A 24,147-nucleotide genomic window follows, 5' to 3' on the forward strand; every position below is an offset into this window, starting at 1 on the left:
ACATCTCGACTTTTTCTACTGTCTGTTCTGTCTAGTGTCTAGTTTGAGTTTATCTCAGTGTTTATAATTTAAATTACATTTCCGAAGTTTGAAAATGATCAAACTATTTTCATTAAAACAGCAGAAAAAAGATGGAGAGTCATTAGCGAGGCCAAATACACAAAAAAGGGCATCTGCTGCTCAATTAAGAATCACCAAAGGTTAATTTTTATATTCACAAAACATAAGTTAATGCTTTTGTGGATTTAGATATACTTATATATTATATTATTTTGAAATTTTACTACATTGAATTTTTTACTATATTGAATTTTTTACTATGGTGATTTTTTTACTAGGATTTCTTGAGTTATATTATCTTCATTTCCGATTTAAAAATTTCTCTTTTAGAGCGATTAAATTGCTCTTTTTTTAAATTTGTAATGCATTATTGGTTTCTAACTCTATAAAAAGCTTAATAGCTTTAGTGGTATCATGTCGCCTTTTATAATTTCCTCTTCTTTTTGTTTACTAGTCATTCAAAATTCAAGAGCAGATAGACAATTATGTTTGAAGTGATCATATTGTATACAGTAAGCAAAGAAAAAATGGTTTTTGATTGAACTGTAGCGTTTTCGTGTACTATGATGCTGTATTTATTGTTAAAAGGACATTTTAAATATAATAATTAATTTAAGTTATGATTTATATGACAAATTTGATGGCAAACTCTCTTAGAATATACATCCATTTTTCGATTTCTTTGAATTTTAAGTCCTTCAAACATTGGACGTAAACAAAATCTAGGAAAATATAACCTCAATTCCTGTTCTCATTTCATTCTTTTTGAAAGATATTAGTGATTGTATTCTAATGAGTTTAATTCAAGGAAATTTGAATTGGGATCATGTCAAAACACAATTCATTTTTAGCAAGGATGAACTACCCACATTCTGCGAGCCAAAAGTTTTCCCAAAAACCTTTAAGTTGGCCCCTGAGCTGTCTAAAATAGTAATAAAAAAATAAAAGATGAAAAGCAACATTATTTTTTAAATCCTGTTATGTAACAGTAAGTTATTGATCTAGTTTACTGCCTTTCTCAAATTATGAATGTCCTATTAATGTAATGGGTTCAGAGTTTGTGAAAATAACTTATACTTTTTAAAAATATATACTTGTGAAAATAACTGAATTTGTACAACTAAACTTAAAGAGAAAAAAGAAAATTTTGCAAATTGATAAGAAAAATAAATTTTTTTTTAAAATTTCGACAATTTAGCAATAGTTATCAAGTTGATCTAATGCTGTATTAGTAACACATTTTTCTTTCTGAATAATAGTGAAAGTTAACTTTTAGGTTAAATTCAAATTTATGGTACCTTTTTTATTATGTGTCTATAAATTTGCTTTGTAATCTAATAAGTATATTTGTTAAAATGTATTTACAATAATTATTTTTATTATCTGCATGAGAGTCAGTAATTATATACATTTTGTAACTAATTTTTATTACTTTTAAGCCGAATCTAAACATTCCTTGTATTTTTATAACTTTGCATTATGTTAATTTTCGCCACCAACACTGCATTTTCTAGTTTTTGTGGCCCCCGTTACCTGAAATTGGTTGTGCTTCCCTGAGTTTAAGTCATTGACAAATTATTCTTATTTTCTGTCATTTATCTTTCCCCTCAAGGAAAATTTCACTTTCTTTTCAAAGCTTGCTTAACATGAAGACACATCTGGAATTAGTGCAGTCTTAGGTCAGAAAAAACAAGGTTGGAATGCTCTGTTACTACTAAATGCTTGATAATATTTGAGTGTAGTATAAAAAGGTTCTTTTTATAGATACTTGATGAGTATTTTACAGTAGATTTTACAATATTCCAATCAATCTTTTGTAAAAAAAAAAAAAAATTTTTTTTTAAATGAAAGCATTTAAAAATTGCAGTTTGTCGAATTCTAAATAGTTTGGATTTCACTGCACTAATTATTCCAAATTTTTAAAAATATTTTCATTGTTTCAAATTTTTTCATTACGATCCAAACTTATTTATTTTTTACCTTCCTTTATATAATATTTAGATATCAATGAACTGAACCTTCCAAAAACTTGCAAAATGGATTTTCCTGAGCCTGATGATCTTTTGAACTTCAAGCTTATCATATCTCCAGATGAAGTATGTATTTTGGCATATTTCTTGACATATATGATTTTCTGTTGTTGGAAAATGACTATTTGAGAAAAATTCATGTTTGTTAAATATAATGTTTGGAGCTCTTATCAAATCTTGATTATTTGATTTTATTAATTTGTTTGATTGTTGATGCTGAAAATTTTTCCTTTATACTCTCTATTCAGTAAATTTTTGTAAAGAGTTTAATTATAGTAATTTCCGGTAGTTAGACTGCGCCTTATCTTGTGTTTAAAAGTTCAACTGTCACGAGGTGCCGCCTATACAAAGAATTAATTTCCTCTAAGCCATGTGTAATAATTTTGTGATTGCAGTGGATTTATTCAAAAACAGATTTCTACAGTAAATTGCAGCTTGATTTTTTGATTGTTGAATTGAAAATTGATTTTTACAGGTCACTGAAGAATCCACATTTTATAGGCTCTGGTTACATTTGATCATTACTATAATGTCACGCAAGCATCATTGAAGACTCATCATTGAACTTGCAAAAAACATTTATGAAGCAAGAAAAAAATAAATGAAACAACAATAACTTTCTGGCACTAAAAAAACAAATCCACTAACACTTGATGAATGAAAGGTTGGAATGTTGCAGCTGCATTTCACAATCCGAGTGGCAAATACAAAAGCTTGAAAAGTCCAAACTGAGTTATTGTTACAGTTTTTGGCACATCGTTTTGCATTGAAAAGTGGTAGAAAGCTTTTGCTTAATTATTAATCTTCAATTTAATTTTTGCCTAAATAGTTCTCAATCCATATTTTTTATTTAAAAAACAAATCTAGCTTAAGAAATCTTATAATAAATTTACCTTTAAATCTATTAAACTTATTTAGTCCAAGCACCTTAATGAAAATGTTAACTATTTGTGTATCTGGTATCTGTGGGACAATATTTAGTAATTATCAAAACTTCATTGACCTTTTCTTTTTATGAAATGAAATCTTATATTTATATGTTTGCTTCGTTTGCTTGTTACACCGTTTGTTCACAACACTGTTTTATTTTTTATTAAACTTATTGTACTTTGGTCATATTAGGCATTTAAATTTTATTTCCAGTCATTTCTTCTATTGAAATCTTAAAGTAGATCAACTCTTGACAGCATTCCACATCCGCAATATTTTCTGCTGTGGTACTTGATGCAGAGCTCATTCTAGGCAGGGTAAACAGGGTGCAGCACCCTGCTGCCCTTTTAGTCAAAAGAATCCACCTTGTTGCCCCTCCCTGAAGTAAATCAGTGCTCTGATATAATAGACTTCATAACCTTTTTGCCCTTTCTTTCCTCAACCCTTCTTTGTTTTTTCCCCAAACTCTACTATGGATATCTTAAACTTTTGTTACTTTCAACTCTTTTTATTTAGTTTGTCATTGCTGTCAATACATAGGAATACATTTACATGGGAAAGGAAAAATAGCTATCACACCCCTTGTTGCACTTGTCATTGAAAGTTTGTAGTAACTTCCACTACCATTAAATCATAATTATTAATCATTTTAATTATTAAATCATAACTACAGAAACTTAAAAACAAACATTTATTTTATTAATATATGCATGCATTTTAAATAAATTACTAAGCTACTAAATAAATTACTACCCATTAACTCAATATATATGTTAATTTATTAATAAAAATTAGTAATTAATATGATTGCTTTGCTACTTTTATTAAAGTAAAGAAAAAAAATTCTTTTACTAATTGACAATGTTTTTTAATAGAACGTGTAAAGCCCATAGAAAGAAATTATTGCCTTTTTAGAATAATAATGCCCTTTTTTCTGCCTAGAATGAGCTCTGCTTGATGTAACTATAGAATGTTTTCTTGAATATCAATTTATTAGACCTCCACTGAAAAATATTACACAGCCTGTAGTACTTTTACAAGTTTCAGAATATCTTGCATAATCAGAATCACAATAGGCAACTAGTTCTTCATCATTACTATCTTTTGAATGAAGGATAGCATCTTTTATACTTTCTTTTAGGTATCTTAAAATTCTTTTAGCATTTGTGATATTTCCCTTTGAGAGATTCTTAACATAACTGCTACTGTTGCTTAACTGTTATTTACCACAAAAATTATATCTGGTGTTGTTCTTGATGAAGGATATAGAAGATTATCAACTGTTTCTCAAGGAAACTGAAATGGGTGCAATGGGCCTTGGCCCTCAATGGGCTGCAGTGCCACTGACCTTAGTTCTTCATTCAATAACCTTGCTGTTAAAATGTGTTTAAGTTTTTTTCTTTTTCTCAGAAGATTCTCATACACTTTGAAAATGCTTATATTTGTTCTGAAGAATAGATAAAAATTTAGATATAACCATTTAATCATCAATTTGTTTTTCCAATGTGTTTAAAATAAATGCGATGTGTTCTAAGTTGCTGATAGTAGGGGCGATATCGAAGTCTTTATTGAATCTATAATTAAAGAATTATAAATAAAAACATACTTGTTACGAATCTCTTTCAAAAACATTTCAAAATTTTGAAAGAATATCATAAACACTATTGTATGTTAAAATATGCATCGCTGCTTTTTTATCTATGGTACTAACTATGATCTGTTGTGCTTTAGTATCATTTTTGTTACTATAGTATCATTATGTACTTTTGGAATACAATGTTTCTACCCAATTTTCCTTACTAGTTTACGTATACAAAGTTCTGATCTTTTAATTTCTCAATATTAATTAGATCACCACTTATCTGTATCATATTTTTTTCTTATATTTATTACTCTTCAGTTTTATGGAACTATTGATCTGTTTTTATGTTTTGGTACCCTTGACCTGTTTGGTACAGTGGTTTAAGGAAGAATAAATTGCAAATTCATTAACAAACAGAACATAAAATCAACTCATAAACTATGCAGAGTAAATTTTAGGTTTCACTTTTTAAGATTGTTACTTTTTACTTTCGTAGAACATTTCTAAAACATTTGTTTTTACTACAAGTTTCTCAACCAAACGTTGCCACTAAAATATTTTGTAAGTTTAGTAAAAACATTAATTATTTTTAAAGCACTTTGCTGTTGTAAATGTAGGGAATCCTGCTAGCAATTGGTGGAATTTGGATTTCTTATTAATGCTTTAATAGTTTAGGTATTTCCACCATATAGAATAATTTTGGTTTGTAACTTGGTCAATGGATCAGTCAAAACACCATTTTTAATATCCTTTAACAGTCCAAAATTGAGCCAGAAATCAGAATCATTAATTACTTGCAAAACGGCAGAGATGATACAGTTAGAACTTCCTGTAATACCAGCATTGTCCAGAATTCTCAGCCCGTCAGGTTCAACTTTTAGAGTGTCATTGACTATGCTCCCTTAAATGGTCACATGTACAGGACTCTACACAAGAAATTATTTCACTCAACGTTATTTGAAAATTCGACTAATCTGTTAATTAATCTGTTATCTCAACATCTAGCATATCATTAGTTAACATAATTGACATTGTGTTAACTAATGATATGCTAGATGTTGCCATTTATATATAAATATATATATATGTATACAGAAATATAGATATGTATACATATATATAGATATGTATACATATATACATATATATACATATATGTATACTCATATATGTATACACACATATATATATACATATATATATATATATACATATATATTTATACACACATATATATATATATATATATGTATACACACACACATATATATACATATATATCAAGTCATTTTTTAGTTGATTAATAATGATTGAAAATTATTTTTTTGAATATGAATAATTACTTTTCTCCAAACTCTTTTAGCTTTTTAGGCTCCGTTAGTAGATTTCATTGTATTTAGACTAAAAAAATTTAAAAATGAAATTATTAGAAGCTATTTTCTTGTAAATTTCTAAATTAACATATTATTATTTTTAAATATAGAATATCTTACATTGCTACTTGTATTTTTTTGCTGTTCTATATTCTATGCTTTTTTTTTTGTTAAAATATTTCTCAATTTTCTTTAGGGATTTTATCGTGGTGGATGCTTTACATTCAGCTTTAAAGTTAGTCACAACTACCCACATGAACCTCCAAAAGTGAAGTGTGAAACTATGGTTTATCATCCAAATATTGATTTAGAAGGAAATGTCTGTTTAAATATCTTAAGGTAAAGTTAAAATATTTTTACGTTTGTAGCTGTATTTTGGAAAATATAGTCCCAAACGTTTGGGTACGAAAGAAGTTGAACTTTTATACCCTTGAATGTTGTTTTTTTTTCTTAGCATTTCTGTATATCCTAAGTACATTTTTAAGGGAATCAAAAAAAAAAAAAAAAAAAAAATTAAACACACATACTAAGAAAATTTTTTATTCAGTGCAAATTAATTTTTAATAATTATTTTTATTAAACAATTTATAAATATTTCGAAGTGCTATTTAAAAACAATTCTAAAGATGAAATTAACATTAAAAGGTTTAAACTTTCGGTTGCTCTCCTACTTATACTATTAGGTCCATATTTTCTAGATTGCTGCTACCAGGAGTTTTTGAAACTTAGTTCAACATCTTTGCCAAAAGTTTTAAAATTAAAAGATAAAAATTGCCAAAAATTGTTTGCTAGTTAACTACTTTTTTCTATATGTTTTGCAACTATCAAACATCTTGCACTTTGTATTCTCACCTGTTTTTCTTACATTTGCCCAATATTTTTTAAAACTATTTCCTCTGTTGTAATTTATGATTAAAAAAAGAATAATTAAGAGGAAGATATGGGGTGAAAGAATAAGCTACTGCCACCATTTATTATGACTCTAAAGGGAGAAACGCCTCCTTTCAGGGAGAAATGCATCCTCCACAACAGTGTTTTTGATTCAGATGTTAAAAACTTCTAAAAAGTTTCAAATTTCATATAAATTTTTTTTACTGCATAGTAAATACACCTAAAGTGTAATATAAAACATTAAAAAACACCAAGTGTTCTTATTCACTAATAATTATTTAAATCTTCAGATATGTAGGTTAAAGGTTTTGGTCATTGTTAATCAGTGGACATTGTTGATCTGAAGGGTACACATCTTTAGTGATTGTAATCTGAGTTCCGACTTTTTTACTAAGTTTTATTGATTGATATAGATATTTTAAAATTAATTTTTGCTAAAGATTAAAAGGTTTTTTTTTCCTTTTTGCTTATGTGAAATATTTTGCAATAAATTATTGCAAAAAAAAAAAAGAAATTTCATTGGCTCTTGCCTTAATATAATAAATTTTTTTATAGCTCTTTTAAAAAATGAATTAAATAATAGTGTTATCCAGCACAGTGTTCTGATTCAATTTTAAATGTTCTGGCTAGTCTAAAAGTGATTGAAATGTTGATTTATGTTACATTTTCTTTGGAGAAATGTTCGCAATAAATTCTACTTGTAATGGTTTGAAAACAGTTGAAACTTGTTTAGTTACTGGGCTCAGAGCTCCTGTAGAGATTTGGTTGCTCTAGCTTGTCTGAAAAAGGTTGCAATTTTGATCTAAAAACTTCCCTTTTACAATCCAGAGTGTTCTTAAATGTTCTGAGAGAACAAAAATGTTCTGAGATTATAAAGAGAGTTAGTAAAAATGTTATTTAATATAAAATAAAGATCAAAAACATTTTAGAATTATTTGTAAGCTCTGCTGCTTATTTTGTATCAAATTTTATAATAGTCATGTCTAAAATGTAGGTGCAAGTCACTAATATTAATTTCAAAAACTTAGTAAAGAATGCAACTGCCAACATTTTGTTATAGTTGTACAGATTTAAGTTCCATCTGCTTCTGCTGTTACTTTTTATATGTACTAAATAAGCACTACGTTTGAAGAATGTTATTTGATTTAAAAAATTCAAATATAATGAAATTATTCTTTTTTACATCTGATTATTTTTAAATGTAAATTTATGGGAAATTATCATGTTGCTCTGTTTTCACATCACTATTTTTTTTTAAAAAAAGGGCAGTTTGTTGTCTAAATATTTTATGAAAGCGTAAGAAAATTGATTTTTTTGTGGATAAATGTGTTTAAAGTTCTCATTTTATATTTTCTGTTTAAATAATTGTGTTGTTTCAATTGTTATATTTGCACTTGTACTTAAATACTAGATCTCTTTTTACAAACATGTTTAAAAACAGTAAAATAAAGTTGATTTAATACTATGATCTGTGGAAAATATTATCAATTAATCATTCAAATGAAACTTTATTCACTCTTTTTTATTTTAAAACATTTAGAAACTACTTAAACTACTCTTGTTGTAACATTGGGTTAGTTAGTTGAATCCTTTTACTAACTGAAATAATAAAAAAAATAATTTTTTTTTGCAGTAATTTATGTTGATTCTTGTCACCAGACAGAATTATAATTTTACTCAAAACATTTTATAGTGTTTTTAATTTTATAGTGATTTAATTTTTGTTAATTTTTTAGTGATTTAAATTTAAGTGTTGTCAAAGCTTGTTATCCATGTTGTGCTTCTTCCTTTTGCAAAAAGCCCTGTAGTTTTTTTAAAGTATGCTGTACTGGAAAACCTTTTTTGAGTAAATGTTTAAATCAATAGTTGATGCAAGAAAAAAGCATCTAGGCAAAGGGAAATTTATGATGCAATAGTCCCAATGAGTCGATTACTGTTAAATTTTAAAATACTTTTAATTAATTTTATTTTAAACAATTCTCTTTCACCATTATGCAAAAATTGAAAGAAAAAAAATTTTATCTGCAGATTTTTTAATTTATTAGTTATTAATATTAAGAAACTTATATTATAGATATTAATAAAGTTATAGATATTAATAAACTATCAAAATTTAGAATAATTAACTTCTTTTAAAAAGGAATATGCTATGACCTTCTGGTGGAAATCATGTCTGACTCATCACAAAATAAAATACAAGTGTAAAAAAAATTCTTTTGTTAATTTAGCAAATGATGTATAAAAGTTCTCACTGATACCAAAATTGCTTTTTTCTAATAGGGAATCAAATCACAAAGCATAAAACAAAGATGACTTCATATTCAGTTAGAGCTATCTGTATAACAAATGTTAGACTTAACCTAATTAAATGTTTGAGTATCAGCATCATCAGCATTGGCACGACAGCCCTTTGTGGGCCTGGGCCTTCCTCAGAAGCTTTTCCCATTCTGCCCTTCTCCCAGCAATTGTTTTCCAGTTCTTTACTTTTAGGATGGCAAAATCCTCATCTACACAGTCCTTCCATCTCTTTTTGGGCCTTCCTCTTGGCCTTTTATTGGAGGGGGTTGCATTAGAGACTTTCAATGCTGTTCGTTCTGGGCTCATTCTCACTACATGCCCGGCCCATCTCATTCTACTTAATTTAATAGATTTAATGATATCATCGCCATCAAAGATCCTATATATTTCAAAATTATATCTTTTCCTCCAGTTGTCTTTATCGAGTATAGGGCCAAAGATGGTTCGTAGGATCTTCCTTTCGAAGGTTGCTAATAACTTTTCTTCCCTTTTTGTTAAAGTCCATGTCTCTGAAGCATAAGTCAAAACTGACTTGATTAATACCTTATAAAGTAAGATCTTAGTCTTTCTTTTTATTAAGTGAGATTTCAATAATGATCTTAAACCATAGAAGCCATAGATTAGCTGCGATTATTCTTTTTCTAACTTCAGGATTGATGTCATTTTGATAGTTTATTTCTGATCCTAGATAAGTAAAATTTTTTACAGATTCAAATTTAAAAAAATCTATTTTAAACAATTTAGGGATGGTTTCCTGTGTACCACAATACATATATTTTGTTTTCTCTACATTCACTCTTAAGTTAATTTTTCTAGCTGATTTTTCCAGTGCCAAAAAATTTTCACTCAGTGCTGTCCTAGATCTTGCGATGATATCTACATCATTGGCGTATCCCAAAATCTGCACTGATTTATTAAATATAGTACCTGTAGTATTTATGCCAGCATCTCTAATAACTTTTTCTAAGGCTATATTGAACAGAAGACATGCTAATGCATCTCCCTGTAATGTTCGAGTATATTCTGTGTTGGTATTTGACCATTTGAAACAGCTATGTGTGCAGTTATGCAATAAACAACAAGCACAAAAATTATGAAACATACTTGTTTATTCACTCATAAAATCAAAATTGAAAATTCCCCACCCAATAAACATGTCTAGCCACTAGCTGTGGTTTTACATAATCATGTATAAAGTTTAAGGATAGAAAGTTCTGTGTCTGATCAGAATGCAAACTAGGTTTGTGCACCTTGAGAACTTTTTATGTACATTTTCCAAAGGAACTCATGCGTCAGTCATCAATTTAAAAAAAGAGAAAGATTCTTATTTTTGAGTTTAAAAATAACTGGAATAGTATCTTGAAATTTAACAGGGTGCGTAGCGTTGGTAAAAAGTACTTAAAGGTGCTTTTTGGGAGATTTCCTTTTTAAAAGCTTTTAAAAGGTGCTTTTTTCGGCTTGCGTTTTTAAAAAGTGCTTTTTTCATGAAAATTTTTTTTTCCTTCAGTGATATCTGGTGGATCCCCGGCATTTCAAGAAAAATGGGGTGTTTGCTACGTAATCATTCACACGGACTTCATGTCGTACCCACGTTGTGACTTGCGCATGCGCGCACATTTGAAACTGAAACTCGAGTGCTCCAATTTGGATAGTCAGATCCTTATTAAATGTTTTTCTTTTTAATTTAAAATTTTATTCTTGTTTATTTTACTTCTAACACTTTTTTGATGTAGGGGGTAAGGGTACTTTTGTTCTGAGTTCAGAGTCAAGTTGAATTCACTCGGTGATGTGGGAAAGTACTGATTGTTTCGATTTACGCCCGTTTCTTTTTGAGTTTTTTTTTTAATGCTAAAACTGTTCATAAAAAGTTTTTGTTTTTCAATAATATCATTGATTGAATATGAATTTTTTGAGTGCTTGAAAATTTTTGTAAAGTGCTTGAAAAGTTTTTAAAAAGTGCTTATTTTTGATTCAAAGATTTGGTTACGCACCCTGTTTAAAAATAAAACTCAATTTTTATGTGTAAGATTTTCAACTCGAGTCAAAGGAAGCCTCAGGTACTATTCTTCTGTCTCCCACTTTTGGGTAATAATAAAAGCTAGTAATTTTTTTAAAGTATTACAGATTTTTAAAAATTAGTAATTAAGCATGGGATAAATATTTCTATATGACTCATTGTAAAGAGATTAATTTTTAGCTTATAGATGCATTTTTTCTTGTAAATAGCATTTTTAAAAGTGCTTATTATTGATTTATGTTTTTTAAGAGCCCTTTAAGGTGCTTTTTTTTATTCAGGGTTTATAAAAAAGGCTTAATTTTCTATCTTTTAAAAAGAGATTTTTTCTTTGCCATGTCGAATTGTCATTCCAAATTACAAAAAATGTAGGATTTTTTCTGCAATATTTATCAGAAACCAGTTATTTTATCATGATTATGTAAAGTTTTTTAAAATGTTTTTAAATTTTATTGATTTTATTTTTATAAATTAAGAGCTTTAAAAGATAGGAAAAAATAATTTTTATTAGTGCACAGATCCTAATTATGATTTTTTTTTGTAAAGTGATTAATAATATTTTTTGAGTGCTTAAAAAGTACTTAAGGTGCTTATTTTTTGTTGAAAAATCTGTCTATGCACCCTGAGGTTAGATTTACATTCTATACTGTTTTCCAGGAGTGAATTTTCTTTAGATTATGTTATATATTGAGTTTAATTGTTTATTTTTTGCTTAAGCTTCTTAATAAACTTTATTCGATTAAATAGATATATTGTGGCAACAATTTTAATTAAGTATCAAACTTGATCTTATGGCTGCTGTTTATTCTAATTTGTTTGGCAGTGAAAATAGAAAAAAATGTTTTCAGAAATAACATATGTTAAGCTTTTTATTTGCGCCCAGGTGCTTTAGTTTGTAAATTAAACTTTTTAATGACTTTTTTTCTATTAGGGAAGATTGGAAACCTGTCTTAACAATCAATTCTATAGTCTATGGATTGCAATACTTGTTTTTGGTAAGTATGTCCTTATTAAATCATAGCTATCAATGCTAAATTTAAATTTGTAATTCTTTTCATTTATGAGATTTTTTGTTAGGTAAAAAACAAAGTGAGAATTATTTTTAGGGGTATTCTTAAAGGTTATTGTTTGAGCTATTCTTAGCTTAGTTCTGAAATCATTAAAGGAAATTATGCTTAAAATAATTATAGAATATTATATAATATTTTAAAATAAAATTTTTCTTTAAACGTTCCCCATGTTATTTGAGCTTTCCCTATTCTAATGAATTCTCCACCCATAGATACTCTATTGTCTCTGCTGCAAAATCGGCTACTGAAAAACTTATTAGACCATCTCCTCTAGATTCCAATTTGTTCTTATAATTACGGGTTTTAATAATGTATCCCAACAAATTTAACAATCATTATAATGTTTTAATCTGGGATTATTTTGAAACCGTGAGAAAATGTTTACTGCATAGAATTTGTTAGGTCTTGTATGGCCTGCTATAAATGACAAACATTCGGAAACATATCTCTATGGCAATTTAATCATGCAATCCAGCTCATCGCTATTTTGTGGCACTGACTCTTACTATATTAAATACCCTTCGAAATAGGCAAAGACGTAATGGGAAATTTTAAATGCTCATATTTTTTACATACTTCCTCAATGTGTTGGATTTGGTGTACAACTAAATACTTATCTAACTCTTCAAATTCCTCCCGTAAAAGACCTTTAGTTTTCCCAAGAACTTTAATATCGAATTTGTGTATTAACTTAACACCTCGTCTATATCACTCTTAGTTTTGCCCAAAATTACTATATCTCCCACGTAAACCAAAAGTATTACTGAATTTCCACAATACTAAGTACATTTACAACTATTTACTCTATTTAAACAAATTTTACTTAAAGTTTTTAATTGGAAAAATTATTTAGCATTAAATAGTTGGGAATTAATTAATATGGAGAATGGGATTTAGATACTAATTGCCAACAATTGACACATTTCATTCGGGATGATGCTGTTGTAAAATCACGTCGTTTCTGATTGTTTTTTCCTGAGAATCTACCATTGAACTATTTTGTGCGATCTTTTTTATTAAGTGAAACTTCATGAAGTCGTTTTTACGAATTTGAATTTTGTGAAGGAACAGTTTTTATAAATAATAATTTTATAAGAAGGCTAATTTTTATAATTTGAATATTGTGAAAGTGTTAATTTTGAATGTTGTGAAGAGGCTGCAAAACGTCCCTAATATTCAGCCTGATTAATTCCTGGTATCTGTTCCAAAAATTTATTTTTTATAATAAATGGACAGATGTATTGCGCTTTTTTAATCCTTTGTTTTTATTTCACGTTATTTATTACATTTAAGGATGACAGAAGATAGTTACATAATTTGCATTTTCCTTTTGTTTCCTGTATGTTTTTGCCGTCTTGTTTTCACTCTGAATTATGTTTATATCTCTAATTTATTTTATAATAGAGAGAAAAATAAGTTCCACTTTTTTTTAAACATCCTGTACTTGTCTTATTTATCTTTAATATTTTCCCTCTTGAAAATTTGAAGACAATAAAGCTTACTTTTTGTATTGTTGATCATTTTACTTTCAATTGGGTTTAATTCCTATTAATTTTAACATTAGCTTTATATTTTATAACACTCTTGTTTTTGAATACTTTAGCTTTGTAAAGACAATGTTTATATTTTGATTTTTTCTTCATAATTAAGGGTCAAACCTTCTTTTATCGCTTCTTTTTTATAAAACAAATTTGTTTTAATTTTTTGTGAATATAAAAAATTGAAAAAGGAAAAAATATTCATCACTATAACTGGATATGAAGACAATCTAATCCAGTTACCCAATCTTGATAATATTTCTAAGAATAAAACAGAAAAATATGACAACTGGATAAGAAGACAATCTTATCCAGTTGTCATATTTTTCATGTTTTATTCTTAGAAATATTATTTAATTTAGTTGATTAAATAAGATTTTAATTACTATCTAATTCAGAATGCTTATATATTTCTTAGCTCCTTTAGAGGTTGAAATGTTAACTATAACTATAAATGTTAACTAATTTTAAAGTTGAATTTTGTTTGCAAGGCTGTCTGAGATCATAGCTAGTTCTGTGGACAATTTTTCCCCCCACTCAGGTCTTTAATTTAGCCTTGTCTATGAGAGTGCAACAAGTGGAGTACCTTTAAGCTTTCAATACACCAATTCCCACCATTGCGGCATCATAGCCTTGCACATCCACTCCTTTCAGTGACTGCAAAAGTATCTCAAGAATGGGGTGGGGGGCTCTCTCCCCTCTCCCTGTATATGTGTGTGTGTATATATATATTCATATTTATACAGTACCGGTCAAAAATTTAGACTCACTCTTGAATTTTTAAAAATTAACAAATAACAAGGTTTTTAAACTGAAAATCACAGAAAATTAACTTTATTTTGACAAATATAGGTACACTTATGTGGTAAGAAGTATAATTTTATGTATTATCTATGAATTTCGTCCAATCTTTAATTCTTCAAAATATCTTTTTTTTGCCTTAATCACAGCAGAGCATATTTTTGGCATTCTTTCTATTATCTTTTGCAATGTTCTGGTTGAGGTCTTGTTTCATCAACTAAATAAAGATATCCAAAGTTTGTTTTGATTGATACAACACATTTTTCTAACATTTCTGTTGAGTTCATCCCACAATAGCTCAATCCATGTATTTCATTGTTTTTTTCTTTTCTTTTGATGCAATGTAGTTTCAACTCAATTTTGAAGAATGTTTTGGATCATTATCTTGCTGAAAAACTAATTCTGGACCAATGATTATCTGTCCACATAAAAAAGCATAATGCTGCAATATTCTGTGATAATATTTTTTATCCATTGTAACTCTATTCTTACCAGATCTCCAAACTTCGTCACTGGCAAAACATTCCCAAACTATGAACGAACCTCTAACATGCTTCACAGTTGGTAGTAAACATTAAATTTGTCATACGTTGACCAACTAAACAATGAACGTACTGCCTTCGTTTGCTTCTAAGCTGCTCAAATATTGACTTGTCGGTAAACAAAACATTTGACCAGTTAACATGTTTTTTAGCCCTATTGCAGATGTTTAAGTATGTTTTGTTTTTTCAAAAGAGGTTTTCTAGCAGCTACACAACCTTTTAAACCATAGTCATAAAGTTAGCGCTGTACAGTAATTTCTGACGAAGTTTTCTGCCTTGTAGCATTCAATTCCTCACAGATTTCAGGTGCTGTTCGAATCTGCTGTCGCTTACTTTGAATGCAGATAAACTTATCCTCTCGTTTGGAGGGTATTCTAGGTCTCCCTAATCATTGACGGCTCTTATTTTGGCTAGTTTCTGTCTTCTGTTGCAAAGTTCTGAGAACAGTGGTCTGGGAAAAATTAGTTTAAGAGGCAACTTGTCTACTTGAATAGCCTTCTCCATGAAGTGCAATAATAACTACACCTGTTTTGACACTTATTTCTAGTTTTTGACCCATATTTCTGTAATAAATTGTATAAAATTTTTTTTAACTTTTCTTCTTTATATGTACCAGTTATTCTGGCAAATTAAGGCTACTATATCAATATTTTGAAATTGTTATGTACATGAACTTAATTTATAATGAACCTTACAAAAGAAGATGAAAAGTAAATTGTTTATAAACCAAAAATTAATGAAATTTTTTAAAAAAAAAAAACTTTTTTAGAATACGTATTTACATGCACTTTCGTTCATTTCCTAATCAACTACATAATAGATACAAAAAGAAAAAAAGAATGAACAACTCAAAATGGAAACAGAATTTTGCGAAGTTTGCTGATGTTCATGTTTGATAAATTATATGTTTAAGTCAGAAACATTTTAACTATTTTTTAAAGTTTTGAAATAAATACAAGTGAGTCTAAACTTTTGACCAGTACTGTATATACATATGTATATATATACAGCGTAAAGTCGCGTATCCGGAATCGGTGGGACTTCCAGAAGTCCGTATAATACACCCCCAAGGTAAACAAAGCTTAAAATGATTTAATAAACGATCTGAATCTAAGAAGCAAAAAATAAATAAACACTATTTTTAAGAGGAATAATGTTTCAGCATTGAAATATCTAATCAATCAAATATAAAATATTGGAAAAAAAATATTATTGCTGAAAATATGGAAAACGAAAAAAATTTAACAGTTACGAAAATATTAATCCGCCATTTTGAACTAGAACGATTCAAGCAGGAAGGGGAAATTCTGGAACAAAGCTTAAAATGATCTAAATCTAAGAAGCAAAAAATAAATAAACATAATTTTTAAGGGGAATAATGTTTTAGTATTAGAATATCTAATCAATAAAATATGAAATATTAGAAAAAAAATATTATTGCTTAAAATATAGAAAACTAAAAAAAATTTACATATGAAAATAATAATCCGCCATTTTTAACTAGAATGATTCAAGCAAGAAAGGGAAATTCCCGTCATTCATTAAGGTGGGTAGATGGAGGAGAAAAATTCATTTCCTCCTTATTTGTGAAAGAAAATAAGTGTAAAGAGGAGATCATTTAAGCTGAGGGTGGGGAAGTAACAAATTATTGTTTTCTCTCCAATCATTGGCTATCAATCAAGCATAAAGGCGGGACACACTGATCGGGTTCTCTTTATTTTTTCTTTTATGACTGAAAGAATCTGCTAAAGAAAGAATGTTACCCCCTTTTCCCCCCGCCTCCTAAATATTACATGGTATGGGGAAGAACGAATGTTTTGTTTCTCAAGGACGTGTATCCTTTTAGACCTATTCAAATTTTCCGTTCTGACTCCCCCCCCCACCTTAACGCTTGCCCCGTTTACCCTTTTCCACAGTATTTCTTCTTTCAATGCAAAGGTTCCAGGAAATGCCTCTTTTACTAGCCACCTGCATGGGAAAGGAGGGGACTCAGTTGCGGTCTTTTGAAAACAAATCTCCCTCTTTTTCCTACATTCCAAGGGAGGAGCGTCACTAATGGTCACTCAATGGTCTTGGTAGATCTTCACTTCCCCTTTCTGGTGATTTATGGGTTCGATGCATAAATCAGAGGTTCAGTGCAAGCTAGAAAAAGAGAAAATGTGTCAAAAGATCTTTTTTTTAATTTTTTTTTTAAGGAAAGGGGAAGATGGAGAGATGTTTGTTTATTTTGATTGTTAAAAAGTGTCCGGGAAATCGACCCTTCCGGGAAAGGGACGTCCGGATATGGGACGTTACACTGTATATATATATATATATATATATATATATATATATATATATATATATATATATATATATATATATATCAGGGTTGGCAGGTTTTTGACATGTGACAGTTTTTGACAGTTTAAACCATGGTTTAAACTGTCACGTCAAAAACCTCACTGTCAAAAATGTCGAAAATGTCAAAAACCTATATTCATATGTGAAATTTAATTAATACATAAAATTTATATATTTTTTAAAGGATAGTGTTTCTAAATATGTTCTAGAAAAAATAAATTTTAAATTTTGCAGAAACACTTATATTTTGAATAGTAACCAAAATCTTGTACTTTTGAAAACTCACATCTTTTGTAATATTATGTATATTCATTTTCATGTGTTATTGAAAATCTGCAGTGATATTATTAAGAAATTTATTTATAACCAAATTTAGTGTATAGTATAGATTATACTAAAAATTAGACATTTTTAAAGATAAACATTAGCAGTTTTGTACATTAGACATCTTCTTTTAAAGAAAAATCTTTTTAATATTCTTTTAAATCTTCTTAATAATCTTTTTAACGTAAGACAATACAAATTTAAGTGCTTTCTGTTAAATACACAGAGTAGTTAGTGTCGATTTACAGTATATTCAGCCTATTCATTTACTATGCTGAAAATTTAGTTTATCCAAATACTTGTGAATTTCATTTTGCTGAATACGATATAGTTTTGTTGAATATCTAAATATTCAGCTGTTGAATAATTACTTCTTGCTTTCAAGATATGCATTATTTGTATTCTTAATACAAGTGGAGAAAAAAAAATTAAGAGATAAAAATTTTTTTAGAATGATAAGTGTAATAATTATAAATAAATATAATAAACGATATGAATTATATTTATCATTATTCATAAATATAACTACTTTTAAATTCAAATTAACACACTGGATAATAAAGATATTCGGTATAACATTAAAAAATTTTTTTTATACCCTTGTATCAATCAAGTTTGTATTTATACAGCATGTCTTGTAAGTTCCTTATAAGTATTAGTTATATGTTCCTTATTTGTCAAAAATGCATAATAATAAACTTTTCATTTTCTTAAGTATCAAAAAGAAGAATTTTTTTTTTTAAATATAAATATTTAGACAATTTTTGTGCAAAATTTTTCTGCACATGCATTTGAATATAAATTTCTGAGATTTTAAATCTGTTATTTTACCTTATTTTTTAAATAAAAAATATTTTAAAACCTGCTGATTACCTATAGTATAATTAAATTTCAATATAATGCATGGCAACTGTTGGTAGTTTTGAAGTTTATATATTTTCTTGGCAAACTTCAGTTTTTGACATTTTTGACGGGTTTTTGACGGTTTAAACCAGTATTATACCCTTGTCATGTCAAAAACTACTTTTTGACGTCAAAAACCCAACCCTGATATATATATATATATATATATATATATATATATATATATATATATATATATATATATATATACACACCCACACAGTGAAACCTGTTATGGATACTCCTACGAAAGGGAGGCCTCTCAATACAGACATATTTTTTAATTCCCCATGAATCTTCTCTGAATTAACCATTATTTACATTCTCAACAAAGCGGGCACTCTTATTCACTTCACTTTTTTATCTCTTCAAACCGGGCACTATTATTTCTAAATTTGAAAACAAAACTTTTTCTGCTTTAAATTGCAAGAAAAAAGAATGCAACTTTTCACCATTTTTCATCATTTTATTTTTAAGGCATGTAAATTTTTACCTTATCCATAGCTAAAAATATTGTTAAGCTATTTCACTCCTGAAGAATCAATCTTCCTCCTGTCACCTTGCTTGATCTTTGCAAAGAAAGGAGAGAAAATGATACTGGTCATTGCTAATCATGGAAAATTTGCCAGTTTGTATATTTAAATATATATTCTTAATGTAAAAATTATCAACAATAAATTAATTAAGAGATGAATTTTTCTTAATTGTCTTAGGTTAACCTTTAATCTGTTAAAATTCTGTTAAATTTCCAATAATTAATCTGTATATCAAGAAATTATGTATTCTCAGGATGTGGTTAATAAAATATTTTTAATTTTAAATGTTAAGATGGTGAAACATTTCAAAAATAATAAATTATATTTTAATATTTCAAATACATTTAATATTTTGGGGATTTGTTCTGCCATAGCTTAAATAAATAATCAAATTGTGTAGATTTTCATATTAACTTTTCTCCACAGGAGCCAAATCCAGATGATCCATTAAATAAAGATGCAGCTGAAGTCTTACGTAATAATAAAAGAAGCTTTGAGCAAAATGTGAGGAAAGCAATGTCAGGAGGGTATGTTGGTGCCACATATTTTGAACGTTGTTTAAAATAGTGTAAACTCTACCTAGAAAAGACATTTTCTTAGGATTGCTTTTGTGGACACATTGCGTTTCACATTCATACTGATGTGTATACATCTTTTTTTCATTTATTTATGAAACCAGTCTTTCCCTGAAAGTTTTTATCGTATGCATTATTAATATATATTTTAAAACTTATTTAGTAACATTAAAAAACATTTTGTTTTGTTCTGTATTTCATTATCAATCAGTTATCAATAAAGTACTCATCTAAAATCAATTATTTAATTACAATTATTTCAATTACAATTTAACCCTATGGAAATATTTGTCTTAATTTTTGGTGAGATCTATTAAATATCTATTTTACATAGCAAGAAAACAAATGTGTTCATAATTTGCTAGATTACTGATGAAAAATATAAGTGAAAAGTTTATTTTATAACTATAAAAATAAAGTATTGATACTCACTGTTGTATTTAAGTATTGATACTCACTTTAAATATAATGTTTTATCTTTCAAGGGAATTATTGTAATAATGTTTTTAAGAGATGCTGACATAATGAAAGAAACTAATTTTTTTAGTTACTTAGTTCAACTCCCATTTATACTGTTATAAACGTTTACAGCATAATATGTTTTAAGGTTTAATTGAATTGTTTTTAAAATCTTTGCTGATGAGTTTTTTACTCTATGTTTTGCATATTGCATTGCATACGGTTTTAACTTTCAAGCACAACATTAGTGAAAAGTTTATTTTTGATGCAGTTTGTTGTTATAAATGTTCTGCTTATTTTAAAATGTTATAAGTTAATGTGTGAATCATTTCGTGTTGAGGAAGATGAGAAGAAGACTGCCTGTTAACCCATTAAAATTCTGTTGAAATTAATAAATAACTGTGTATTTGTTTAAAATCATGTTAAATTGTCATGATTTTTTTCTCATCTTTATGTACCCAATGTGTTGATAATTAGGCTTCGATTTGTGATATAATTACGCAGTGATAGAATAAAATCGATGCTAATTAAGCTATTATGTTGTGAAAACTCAGTTTCAATGAAGAACTTCCTTAAATGTCTCTACTTTAAAAACTACTAAACTTTATCCAATTCAATTAAAAAATGGTACTCAATTTTTTGTAAGAATAGCATTTTATTGGCTAGCAGCCTCTTTTTTTTCTTTTCTTGCTATTATTTTTTATTTTAACTTCAATACTAATGAGCCGTTCATGTTCCATGTATCACAATTATTTATAGGAGATTTCACTACTTAGAAACCTACTATTAAATCAATGAGTTCAGAAAACGGAATTTCTCCACCAAAACTAATTTTACAGAACAGACAAATAAAACAGTTAAATAACTGCTTGATGTGTAGAACTTTACTTAATATTAAAATATGACTGGTTACAAAATATTGTATTGCAACTATGCAATAACATCATCCAATTTTTTATTTTCATAAATAATTAGAAGTTTGCACCAGTTTTTCTTAACTTTAACCTTTATTTCACCTTAAAACAAATACTATGCATTATTTTTAACAAGCAAAAATATTAATAATTTGTCATTTAGAAATAAAATAAAGGCTGAATCTTAGACTATGTATGCATAGATATTTGTGAAGATTCAGGAAACATCTTCTCGATTAACACTATCTACACTAGGCTGCATGAAAATTTCTATATCGAAAGATAAAAGCTCATTTGGAATCATCATCATTCAAATCACATGTTATAGAATTTTTTTGATGTTTGCAATTTTCTTTTGACTTATGGCAACTTTTCAACTATGCTTCCTTAACTGGTAGTGGAGCCTCTTTTGGGGCACTTTTTTTTAGAGTAAATATTAATTTGCATAAATCACAAATTCAACTTTACCAGGTGTAGAGCTTTTATGAATTAAAATTCTATAATTGTTGTTTCTTGTATGTTGCTTTTCCATAGAAGTATTTTAAAAACATATTTTTCTTATTATGCTCTGGCCACTAGCTTTTGAAATCAAGTATCATATTTTGTATTTACCTTCCATACATTAAAATTCTAGAATGTGGTTAATGATTCTATCAGTGTAGCTTGTTGTTGAGGAGTGTATACACGGACTACCATTTTTTTTCTTAACCACCCCAAAATCATGGTCACAAGGATTAATTGAATGGCCACATATTGGGAAAAAATGGTGATGACCCTGAGATATTAGAAATCTCACTACTGTGGGATTTTGATTCTGCCCTGGGCAATCATCAAAACAAAACAAATTATCTTTGTCTCCTTTCACACTTTTTAAAGAATCAAATTAAGAACAAAACTCATTTAGCCCTTTATTGGCTATTCTTTCATGAGAGGTGTGAAATATATATTCACTCAATTTTAGATCATGCATGCAAAATTCTTTTATTCTCATTTGCCTTTAACAAAAGATTTCCTGGACTGGAAAGTTAAGAAGTAACAGATTTTGCATATATTCAACTCTGATGCCAGTGTTATCATTACGACTACAGATTTTTTTTTTTACCCCATCTATTTTAATAAAAGATTTTTTTGCATGTCTTCTGTGCACCATGGGTTCAGCTGCAACAATTTTTAATCAATGTCAGGTAAATTTAAGTCCTTCAATTTCATCGACATTTTTTTGTAACAACTACACACATCAATTTGTGGTCTTCCAAGAGCTCGGCTAAAATTGCAGCCAGAAGAAATGGTGTGATGCTTAAACTTCCAAAAAAAAAATTGTTATTGAATTCGTTGAAGCACTTTGGTGCTTAAACGATTGGACAGAAATTTTTTCTCGACATTTTTTGAGTAATGAATTTCTTTAATGTATAAAAAACTAATAAAATCATAAATATTTGAACAAATATCACTACTCATTACGTTATGCCTGGAAACATCACTGAGACCCCTAAAATCAACTGGTGATTGACCCATTACAGTATGTCATTGAAGGCTTTCAACACAAGACTTGGTTATGCCATGTAGTGAATACTTTTGTTCCAACTCCCTTTCAAAGAATGTGGTAACTATAAGTCTTTTCTTTAGGCTTGCATATGGTTTTCTTATTTTCAGATCATCAAATTCTGTGAATATTTCAGTATTCAATAAGTGAATATAAGAAACTATCCTGTGAATTTATGATTAAAACTGTTAATATGACTAAGAATTACAGATTTCCCTTATGACATAAATTTAGAAAAACATTTCATCCTGCAACCCTATGATAAAAACAAATCCAAATTAAAATAATGTACATTTCTATGTCTATAAACAAAAGCACATTAAATTGATAGTCACTAAAATACTAGTCACTAAAATAAAAACAGCAATAATAATAATATTATATTATGTTAAGTATTAATAACAAATATATGATCTAATATTCTATTTAGTAATTCTTACCTGCACATCTCTTAGGAGGAATCTATTTTTTATTTATAATTTTCGAACCCTTTACTCTTGTCATTTTTGTTTTATGTGGCTCATAGTTACTTTTATCCCTCTTTCTTTTCATGAATACGTATTCTAAAGAACTATCCTCTGAATCACTCATTGTGTGGTAAAAAGCATTAGCAAAATAGCAAGCCTAAACTAAATAAAAGTATTAGGTTATGCATACAATTTCATAAGCAACTACTGCAGCCATTTGGCGGTATATCTTGAAGTTTATTCCGAGAATAGGTCATCTTCAGGATATGGTGTGTTTTTGAATTAAATAGAGATTTCACTGCACAAAATAATTTCACTACACCAAATAGGAGGGCATGTTCTTTTTTTTAAATATAATTTAGCTATGTATCTATGTCAGCTAAACCTAAAAATGAAAAAATCTCAATTTTGAATTTTAAAAAAAAGTGGTGGTGACTGGTTTTTGGACTCCTTGATTCAATTGTTTTTATCACTAAGTGATCAGTCTTATAAGATAACATTTTTCTGTCATCTGTATTTTTTACTATTATGTATTTACTATCTTTTTTCAAAATCATGCAGTTTTATGAGATGACAATGTAAAAATATTTTCAGAGAAAAATTTGTTGTTTGCTCTTATTTGTCTTTATTCCAGAAAATATAATATAATAGCATGTTTTACTCTGAATTAATATTGTAAAATATCTGAATGTTTTTTTAATATTGTAAAATGTGTTTGAATAAAAAATAATTTATAATCTATTTTTTTTTCATCTAGATGAATGATTTTATGTAATTTTTTAGTGAAATTTCTGGCAATATATTTGCATAGTTAATGGCATGATTATGCAAAAGAGTTATCAGCAAAAGGATTTTGTATAAGAAGTGACATTTTCAAAACATTTTGACAATTTGAATCAAACCTACCATCATATTTGTCATATGATAAAGCTGCTATGAATGCCAGATTGAACG

At 27.9% G+C, this 24,147-nt stretch overlaps 1 protein-coding gene across 1 annotated transcript; it reads left to right on the forward strand.

Annotated features, from left to right (window-relative positions):
- Window positions 1-23,934, forward strand: UbcE2M (NEDD8-conjugating enzyme UbcE2M). The gene is made up of 5 exons (XM_016063771.4): window positions 1-200; window positions 2,062-2,156; window positions 6,172-6,314; window positions 12,110-12,173; window positions 19,662-23,934. Exons 1-5 carry the CDS (start codon window positions 95-97, stop codon window positions 19,800-19,802), a joined length of 549 nt encoding a protein of 182 aa, XP_015919257.1. The 5' UTR covers window positions 1-94; the 3' UTR covers window positions 19,803-23,934.
- The last annotated feature ends 213 nt before the right edge of the window (window positions 23,935-24,147 follow it).

Source organism: Parasteatoda tepidariorum, chromosome 11 (assembly GCF_982258835.1).
Source record: "Parasteatoda tepidariorum strain Cologne lab strain chromosome 11, Ptep-v5.0, whole genome shotgun sequence".
In the NCBI taxonomy this organism is placed as follows: domain Eukaryota; kingdom Metazoa; phylum Arthropoda; class Arachnida; order Araneae; family Theridiidae; genus Parasteatoda; species Parasteatoda tepidariorum.

What these genes read in the sequence shown, in the direction of transcription:
- UbcE2M (XM_016063771.4), top strand. Translation starts at nt 95, where the DNA reads ATGATCAAACTATTTTCATTAAAACAGCAGAAAAAAGATGGAGAGTCA. An exon ending in GTCTGTTTAAATATCTTAAG is followed by an intron (nt 6,315 to 12,109) that starts GTAAAGTTAAAA and finishes TTTTTCTATTAG; the next exon opens with GGAAGATTGGAAACCTGTCT. An exon ending in GATTGCAATACTTGTTTTTG is followed by an intron (nt 12,174 to 19,661) that starts GTAAGTATGTCC and finishes TTTTCTCCACAG; the next exon opens with GAGCCAAATCCAGATGATCC.